The sequence below is a fragment of the Ictalurus punctatus genome, chromosome 18, assembly GCF_001660625.3.
Source record: "Ictalurus punctatus breed USDA103 chromosome 18, Coco_2.0, whole genome shotgun sequence".
NCBI classification, from domain to species: Eukaryota; Metazoa; Chordata; class Actinopteri; order Siluriformes; family Ictaluridae; genus Ictalurus; species Ictalurus punctatus.
The window spans coordinates 13,411,252-13,421,723 of NC_030433.2; the positions used below are offsets into that span (position 1 = coordinate 13,411,252).

Sequence of the window (10,472 nt, forward strand, 5' to 3'; positions counted from 1 at the left end):
TATTGAAAGCATTTTCGTGGATAGATCGGGATGCTGTCTCAAGGTTGCAGTGGACATGCGGTTACATGAATAACACCAAATGTGTTGACACAAGTTCATCATGAGTGGGAGGGATGACTCTGTGTGTGTTTACAAAGAAATTGCAATCATGTAGAGGATGTTTTGCTAAAAAGTGTTAATTTTCCCTATGTATGGAGACTTTTTGGACACCCTGTATAATTCCAAAATACAGCTGCAAGTGGAATTTTTGGGGGCCAAACACCCTTCACAAGTAGGGCACCAGTGACCAGTTATTGCCATGTTACACAGGATACTGAAGAGAAAATAGATGAACATACTTTTCAAGATATGTGATCAAGTTTGATGTTGTGTCTTTGCTCACCACCAACTAGTAGCAGCACATCTCATTAAGGAGAAAAACCTGTGGGAATAGTTTCTTTGACCACCAGTGCTTGAACCCTGGAAATGACACCTTTTCTTTTCTTTTAGACAAGTTGATCATATTTTGTAACCAATTAGCTAATTTGCTCTTCAAAGTTTCTACAAAGCTTTAGTGGAAATCAGTGTTTGCAACTTTGCAGCCAGAGGGGTAATGGAGCATTCCTTTGTTTGTCCCTTAATCACTTGATTATGTTTGTGCAGTGGGTGAGGAGCAAAGACCTGGATAGATCACACACACACACATTCTCACTCTCACTCACTCTCACTCTTATCCTCATAATGATGCACGGCTCAAGACAGTGGCTCTTTAGGATCACCTGCTTGGTGTTTGAATTTCTACAGTATGGTGAGTAAAATTTTAGTGTCCATTTTTGTATCTGTTCATTCAAATAATTGTCATTTAATGAAAATCGACATGTAGCAATTTGCATGTGTACATCAACAAAGTCCTTGAAAGAATTTTAGATAAATATATAGTATATACAGCAATAATGAATTCAGTGATAAACTTGATCAAGTTAGTCAAGTTTTAATCAACTTGACGTTAACTTTTTTGATGTTATAAGAACACAACTATCTACTACCTACAAAGAATGATTTAGAGACTGGTTTTGATCGAATTTTGTGTAATTTATGACATATTTGTTATTTAAACTAGTTTTGTATTTCTTTATTTATGTATTTGCATACAATGCCCTCCACTAATATTGGCACGCTTGGTAAATATGAGCAAAGAAGGCTGTGAAAAATTGTCTTTATTGTTTAACCTTTTGATCTTTTGTTCAAATAATTTACGAGTACTCTGCTCTCATCAAACAATTGCAAACACAACACAGGTTTATCAAATAAATAAATAAATAAAGTTAAATATAGGTGTGCAACAATTATTAGCACCCCTATACATTCACATGAGAAAAATATATTTGAAATATATTCCCATTGATATTTTACATTTTTAGTGCACCTGGGTGAGTAGGAACAGGAAATTTTTCAACCATGACTTCCTGTTTCACAGGGGTATAAATATGAGATAACACATCGGCAAATTCCTTTAGTCATTCATAACAATGGGTAAGACCAAAGAAGATAGCTGTGATGTGCTGCAAAAGATTGTTGAGCTTCACAAAATGTGAAGTGGTTATAAGAAAATAGCACAAGCAATGAAAATGATCACCTACATCACCACAAATTGTTTGGGGTTCAAGAAAAAGCCTCTACTCTCATCCAAAAACAAACTCAAGCGTCTTCAGTTTGTCAGACACTACTGGAACTTCAAATGGGATCGGGTTTTATGGTCAGATGAAACCTCAATAGAGTGTTTTGGCAATAAACGCCAGAGGTGGTTTTGGTGCACACAGTGAGGTAGCCACATGGAAAAGTACCTCATGCCCACGGTTAAATATGGTGGTGGCTCTTTAATGTTTGGGGGCTATTTTTCTGCCAGAGGACCTGGACATTTTGTTAGGATACATGGCATCATGGACTATCAAATATCAACAGATATTAAATGAAAACCTGACTGCCTCTGCTAGAAAGCTTAAAATGGGCCGTGGTTGGATCTTCCACCACGACAATGATCCAAAACATACATCAAAATCAACACAAAAATGGTTTACTGACCTCAAAATCAAGGACCTGCCACAGCCATCCCAATCCCCTGACTTGAAACCCATAGAAAACCTGTGGGGTGAACTGAAGAAGAGAATCCACCAGCATGGTCCTCAAAATTTGAAGGATGTGGAGAGATTCTGTATGGAGGAATGGTCTCAGATTCCTTGCCATGTATTCTCCAATCTCATCAGGCATTATAGAAGACTCAGAGCTGTTATCTTGGCAAAGGGAGGTAGCACAAACTATTGATTAAAAGGGTGCCAATAATTGTTGTATATTTAACAAAGATTTTTTTTGATAAACCTGTTTTGTGTTTGTAATTGTTTGATATCAATGAGAGCAGAGTATTTTAGTAATTTTTTTTTTTAAACAAAGATCAAAATGTTAAACAATAAAGACTTTTTCACAGCCTTCTTTACTCATATTTACCAAGAGCACCAACATTAGTGGAGGGCAGTGTATATTATTAAGAGAATATTTGTGATATTTTCACGAAACAAGGACCTTGTTATTTGTAATGCAGTGTGCATTTTCTAGCTTGAGCTGTCAACTGTAATTATGGCTTGATATTCACAATGTGTTCTCCCACACACACACACACAAAGAGAGAGCCTGGAGATGGTACAGTGGTGGGGGTGGGGCACATTATTATTGTAATGAGACTTGGGCATGCGTGAGGGTGAAGGTCAGGGCATGATTGCTGAAAGAAAAGACATTCATATTTGTTCATCCATTATCTTTTGTGTTTCTGAACTACATTCAAATCACACTTTAGGCTTTGACTTATTTTCCATGCTTGTTTCTGAGTATGCAAAGCTGTTTTTGTTTAGGATGCATGCTTAATAATGTAGATTTGGCTTTTTTTTTTTTTTTTTAAACTCTGGCATGGTTTACTATTTACGTCATAATATCCATTTATTTACATGGCCCCTAGGCATATTATATTTCTAGGAGAACCATTTGCACCTCTTTTTTTTTTTGAAGGAAATATATTAAAAACTAAAGCAAACCCTATACTGAAGTACCCAGAAGATATTTTCTAGGAACACTCTGTTGTGAATGATGCACACTTATTTTAAGAAAGTTAAAAGTGCAAGTATATATTGAGCATGAATATCAGTTCACATTTTCCATACCTTTCATACCTTACACTTCTCTGTTGAGTGTGTAGTTTTTTTTTATTGTGCATTTTTACCTTCGCACATTTGTCTTTGTGGGGTTTTTTCCCCCCATTGATTTCTTATATAAGTTGTAAGAATGTAATCTTTTCAGAGCTGTTATGTCTTGCAGATGTTTCTTTACTGACCTCTTAAATGTTTACTAATGCTTCACAGACCTATCAGAATGCATATTTATTTTTGAATTATGCATTTGAAGTAGGAGAGAAGTAGGATTTGAAGGGGAGAGAAGTCTTGATGGTGTTCTCTGCTGCCCTCACCACTCTTGATAGTGTCTGTCAGTCCTGGGCCACGGTGATGCTCCTTGTGAGAAGACTCTCCACAGTCCCAGTGTAGAAAGCCCTCAACACTTTGTAGGAGACCTTGAACCTGGCCAGGCATCATAGATGGTAGAGGCGCTGACATGACTTTCTCACTAAGCAGTTCATGTTTGTTGTCCATGAGAGGTGTAGGACTCCTAGGTATTGGACGCTGCTCACGCTCTCTACTGTAGCCCCATTGATCATCAGGGGGCTGTAATTCCTCACCTGCTTCCTCTAATAATCAATAACCATCTCCTTAGTTTTGTTGACATTCAGGGAGAGATTGTTATTGCAGAGCCATGTGGAGAGGACGTCTACTTCCTCTAGGTAGGTTTCTCATTGTTGTTAGTGATGAGGCCTACCACCACTGTGACATCGGCAAACTTCACCAGCTTGTTGGAGCTATGTTTGGCCGTGCAGTCACTGGTATTAGGGGGCTGTAAATAAAAAAAATAATACCTTTATTTAATACCTCTAAATAATACTCAGCATCATCTGGACCCTGACTCCTTTTTCTGACCAAGACAAGCCCACACAGGTATTACAAATATTAAATAAAGAAAGAAAATGAAGAAAAAGATTTTTAGTTACCTTTGAATACCTTTATGCATACTTATTTTTTGTTAGATGTAAACGTGTGTTTCTGTGTAACTGAGTGATTGGTAATAGTAGCATTCTATGAATTTTATGGTCCAATCTAACTTTTTATCCTACTTTTTAATATCTGTTGAGAAAAACATTTGGCTCCTGAATTTCCTGTGCTGGCTCAGTATTGGTAATTAACTGGAGGAGTGTAACAGTGTCTCTCTTTCCCATGTCTAGACACAGTGCGTGTCACAGTGAGGGAGTCCACTGTGGAGGTGGTGCAGGGCGACTCAATCACTTTACCCTGCTCATTTTTCACCATGAGCCCCCTGATCCGCCTCAGTATCATCTGGACCCTGACTCCTTTTTCTGACCAAGACAATCCCACACAGGTATTACACTCCATTTAGATCAAAAACAAATTTCCTTAATTACCTTACTGTTATCAACAATCACAGCTTTGTATTACAAATATGTTGTTCTTTAGTATTTATGACATTAAAGAGACCATAAATCAATCTACAATTTTCCACCATCATGTATAGACACGGTCATTTTCAGTAAGCAATTTATCCTGGTCACTTGTGTAGCTCAAAACCAGCAAAAGTACTAAAACAGTCACACATTATAAAGTTATGAAGGTTTTTAAAATTATGTTTAATCATCTACAGAAAGAAATTTTACTTTGTTGGACATTTAGATTTTTTTTAGGTGCTACTTAACCTTACTGTTACTGTTACACTCTAATTTCCAGAAAAGAGGAGTATGCATTCTTCGCATGTATTTGTTAGTGATGAATTGTTTACATGTGTACACCAGGTGATCGCGTATGATCAAGGGCAGGTGATCGAAAGCCCCTCCTTCACCAGCAGGGTGGAGTTTGTTGACATGCCCTGGAGCGCTGATATCATCCTAAATGATACACGTGTTTCTGATGCTGGCATCTATCGTTGCGTGGTGAGCAATCCACCAGAGACAGGAGACCCTGGAATCGGAGAACTCAGCCTCAGAGTCCTGGGTAAGAACCATTTAATCCTCAGCTCCTATGAAGGTGGCACTAAATCTGAAACTAAACTGCTTTATGTGGTCATGTGTCTCTGCATGTTGTTACTTGAGCACTAATTTGGCATGGCTTCTGAGAGTCTGATGGCTGTCAACAAAAATGTCCACTTTTAGATAAATATTAGTTTTAGGGTTCTACACTGACTCACTAGAGCTGTCTTAGTTTCTTTTGTAGTGAGTGCCTGCTTATATCCTTTATCAAAGGACTGATTAAAGGAGCAGTTTGTCATTTTTACAGCCCTCTGCTGCCTGAGCAGATTTTGCATGTGGGGACATATTTCTGTGCCAGAAAAAAAGATCAAACCTAAAAAAACGAAACAAACAAACAAACAGCCAGATATATTATTTCTAAAGTATCTTTGAAATTCTATGATTATCATAAGTCTGTAAACATTTTTAATCTTTGCAAATTGCACCTTTAACAGTCATATACATAAATACAGTACTGTGTAAAAGTCTTGCAAAGAAATGCTATAGAGCAAAGATGCCTTCAAAAATAATGAAATGAAATGTTTCTACATTTAAAAACATATTATAAAGAGTAGTAAACAGTAAGAAATTAAACAAAGACAAAAAAAAATTGTAGTCTCAAGTACAATTTGTAGGAAATTAGCTGTAAGTTTTATTGAGCATCTTGCAGAACCAGCCACAGTTCTTCTGGAGACTTGGAAAAGTGGTCTCTTACGTGACATGCTGCTTTCTTTACTGACATACAAATATATTTCTGTAACATTTCATTTTATTCTGTAAAATCAACATTTGGAAATCTAAAATGTTTTTGTACTGACTTGATAATGTAGAAGTCATTAAATAATCTATAACAAAATTTGTACTAAAAAATAAAGAAATAGGGTGCCTAAGACTTAGACTTGCACAGTACTGTGCATGCTATATAAATGTACAATATATCTGGCTTACTGGATGGTGTTGTGTCTGCTATAGTACCCCCATCACTGCCTGTGTGTATATGGGAGGGAGAGACTGATGTAGGTGGCGCTATGACATTGACATGCCTTGTGATGGAGGGTGTCCCCACTCCACAAATGAGCTGGGAGAAGCTGGAGCCAGATCACATAACCTTACCCATCAGTATGGGGGGTAACAAGTACATTTCCATTATCAGATTAAATATGTGATGCAAAATTTGACATGAACTTAAAGGCCCCTAAGATATCAAAGCCATTTCTATGTATTCGTGTCTTTTCTTTAGGGGAGTTAATGGGCTTGGTGCAAATTACAAACATGTCTGCACAGGACTCTGGTGTGTATCGCTGCTCTGTGACCAACGCTCTGGGCACACAAAACTGCTATGTGAACCTCTCAGTGTACACCCGTGAGTTTCCACCAGATCGCTTTGCCCAGTCCATGTATTTCAGAATAAATCAGAGTATTTAATTCTGGTGCATTGTTAGAATTCACTCCAGTGCTTGTAATCACTTTAGTTTAAAGTACTTAGTGCGGGGAGGGGGAGGGGGGGGGGGGGGGTGCTCCAACAGAACTGATTATAGAACAATTCTAATCAGCCTCTTCTGGCACCTTTTCTGAAGAATGTAGCTGAATCAATAATGTCATTTTAGCCACGACCATCTTACCCTATTCATGATTATAACATGCCTGTAAGAACAGTATGTTGTTGTAGCCAGTCTCTCTCCTTGTGCAGCGACAGAGAATGCCCCAGGCCTCCTGCAGGGGGTGCTAATCACACTCTCCATGGGCCTGGTGCTGCTGACCCTGTTGGCACTGGTGCTGTGGCTCCACCGCTCGGCTCAGGAAAGCAAATGGACGGATGGCCGTGTAGAGGAGTGCTACAACGAGATCATATACACTCCCTCTCTAATCAAGCGCTCATTTGTCTGAGATTTTTGGATTGGGACTGCATTTGAATCAAGGTTTTTAGATGTTTTTTGATCTGCATCATAGGGGTGCTACAGTTGGTCTCATTAAAATACAGAATATTTACTGTACCTTCTGTAGTGTAGAGCATACTCCTTGCTGCTGTGTGAATAAGTCAGAAATGTACTCGGCCTGACTGTCAGTGAAGTTGATTAAAGAGGTCAATTAATGATGTATAGTTTGATGGACTGGGATTTCCCAGATTCATTTATCTTTTATGCTATACTACTGTTGCTCAGTAAAATACTGAGCATATTAATAATTTTTTATGTCAAACTTATTGCTTCAAGACCTTAATAGGTTTTTGTTTGGATTTTTGATTTTTTCCAAAATGAAATTTACTTAAAACACTGTAAATTGCATACATTTTCTGTAGTTATTTTGGTTTCCAAAACTAAGGACATTAGATAAAAAAAAAAAGAAATTTCTTTTTTTTTTTTTTTGCCATGTTCCTGCTCTTTGCTTCTAAATTACACAATCAAAGACTTAACATAGCCTCTACCATCATTCACTCACACCATATTAGAAACTCACATTTAAACACTGCTAAATTAAATATTACTTTCACAATTAAAAGACTGCAGCTGATGAAAGTTTGTGGGAGTGTATTTAAGCAATTGTAAGCTCAATCTTAAAATGAAAGGGACTTAAAGAAAGCTGTTAAGATATTGCAGTTCACATAACCATTAATTGAAGTACCATTTTTCCCAGCAACCTTGGTATGACAAAGCTCAGAGACAAAGAAACTCCTCTTTAATGTTACTCCCTAACATGCTACAGTAGTCTTGTTCATACAGCTCCTGAGCAGTGTACTAAAATTAAAACATAAATATATAATCCAATAGTATTTGTATTGTAGCAGTATTCAAAAGTCAGGATTAAATACAGGACTTTTCTAAAGGGACCTTTTTTTACTCAACATAAAAGAAATGTTGAGAGTAAGCACAAGACTATGCATGTGTTCTGTTGAATTCTCAAATCTGATTGGTCAGAAGGTATTGATCCATTTTCTATAACCATAGCTCTAACAATAGTGCTGCCTGTAATTCAATTCACAGGTTTATATGAACGTGTTCGTTGTAACACATCATTTGCAGAGTAACAACTGTTTCACAGGGATTCTCCACACAAGACTAATAAAGAAACTAGAATCAAGAAAGAACATGCATTCATTAACAATGTGAAGCTTTCTGAATGGAGACATTGATCAAATATTTATGGAAGGAGTCTCCATTGTCAGGAACAGAGGTAAGAATGTAACTATATCTTCCGACTCAGGAAAGTCTTTAAGATTGTGGACTTTGTACTTTCTGGTTTCTCAGTAACATGACAAGCTATTATTGTCTTCTTAACTGAGAGAGAGAGAGAGAGAGAGAGAGAGAGAGAGAGAGAGAGAGAGAGAGAGAGAGAGAGAGAGAGAGAGAGAGAGAGAGAGAGAGAGAGAGAGAGAGAGAGAGAGAGAGAGAGAGAGAGAGAGAGAGAGAGAGAGAGAGAGAGAGAGAGAGAGAGAGAGAGAGGACTGTTTGTAACTGCTATACTGTAAGTCAGGGGTCTAGAACATATGGCTCGTGAGCTATATGGCTCTTTCAGTGATTGCCTATGGCTCAACAGCAAGAAAAAAAAACCTATCACGAAAGCTCATTTGCCAATTCCATCTAAACTCTACATCTTACACATTTAAAAAAATTATATCATTCATAATCAATACCTGTTTGTCATGTATACACCAACTAATTGTGATGTGGCACAACAAGCTCACATTTCATTGGACAATGAGGAGCAGAGCACTCTAATTCATAGAACGGTTGAAAATTATAGCCAGTTTTTTCATTTTTTTTTTAAACAAAGATGAAACAGCTTAAAGTAAAAAAAAAAAAATTGGTCTTACATAAATACATCTTATATTGATTTACCAGTCGATGAAACAATCAGTTATTTAAATGACGTCTAAGTGCCATCTACAGGCCTATTAGGTGAAGTGCAGGCTCTTAGGTCAAGAACACGCAAAATGTGAAATGGTGTTTATTACATCACTTTTTATAATTATGCAATAATAGTAAAGATAATAACTAGAATAATAAGAAAACATAAAAACTAATTTTTTTTTGGCTCATTAAAGAAAACAAAAATCACAACTTTCTTTTGGCTTTTATGGCTCTACCAGCTGAAAAGTTTCCTGACATCTGCTATAGGTCATAAAAGAAACTTGTTTCATGGATTTTACACAACATTAACTGTGACTATAAAATAATGATAGTACAATGACTCATTTGCTAATAAATGAAAACTTTGTGCTGGCGAATTGCTGTGATGCAAGAGGAATAAAGCACTTCAAGATGAGCGGTTACAGTGAGGTATACAGTAACTCCACTTATGAATGGCCGCATCTCACCACTCTACCTTTGATGATTTTCCTATAACAGCATAGGGCTGGCAATATGACAAAAATATATCATGATACTTGAGGACATTTCTATGATACATGGTGCGTATCACAATATATTATTAAGCTAATAAACGGTGTGCAAAACACTATTAAAATAATCAAACAAAAAACGTTAAACTGAGTTTGACGATACTTTTCTTTAATGCCTACAAAGATGATTAAGGTTGTTTAAAAATGCTGTCAAATCAATGGCATCCATCTAGTACCATTTACTTTGTAATGATTAAAAACACAAAAATAAATAAATAAATAATTTTAAAAAAATCACCACACCAACAATGTCAGAAAAGCTTACCGCATAATCATTTATCATGATATAGATATATCGCCCAGCCCTATAACAGCATGCCCTAAAGTATTTTATTCTTTACTTGAAGTGCACCTATTATGGTTCTTCAAATATTACCTTTCATGTAGTGTGTTATAGAGCTGTTTATGAATGTAAAAAGTCTGCAAAGTTTCAAAAATCAAAGTGAAAGACAAATGGAGTTATTGACTCTCAGAAAGAAAGAATCGATTCTGAACAGCTGAAACGAGTCGTCAGTAATTCCAGACTTACCTCCTGTACTAACCTACTCAGGTTTGTAACAACCTAATTAGTAATGCTGCAATTTAAATTATGAGCACATTAAAATGTTTTTTGACCTCGGATGCATGTAAATCTATTGCATGAGACCTCAAACAAAATTAGGCATGTTTCAAAACCATAATAGGTGCGCTTTAAATACTCCTCTATACCTGCTTAAAACTTTAATCCTAAATATTTTGCAAGTAACCTTCTCAACCTTTCTGGGAAACAAAATTTTCAGAACCAGCAGCAATGACTTCACACTAGACATGGACTAGCAAGACAGAAAGAAAAAGGAAAGAGGGGGAGAGAGAGGGAGAGAGAGAGAGAGAGAGAGAGAAGAAAAAAACAAAACTCCACCACATTCAGAAAGATCGCTCTGCAAA

General features: G+C 36.8%; 1 protein-coding gene across 1 annotated transcript; it reads left to right on the forward strand.

Annotated features, from left to right (window-relative positions):
- The first annotated feature begins 639 nt into the window (after window positions 1-639).
- On the forward strand, window positions 640-7,465 carry zgc:165604 (immunoglobulin domain-containing protein). Its single transcript, XM_017492019.3, has 6 exons — window positions 640-787; window positions 4,355-4,509; window positions 4,937-5,135; window positions 6,122-6,277; window positions 6,390-6,512; window positions 6,840-7,465. The coding sequence occupies exons 1-6, from the start codon at window positions 721-723 to the stop codon at window positions 7,034-7,036; spliced, it is 897 nt and encodes a 298-aa protein (XP_017347508.3). The 5' UTR covers window positions 640-720; the 3' UTR covers window positions 7,037-7,465.
- The last annotated feature ends 3,007 nt before the right edge of the window (window positions 7,466-10,472 follow it).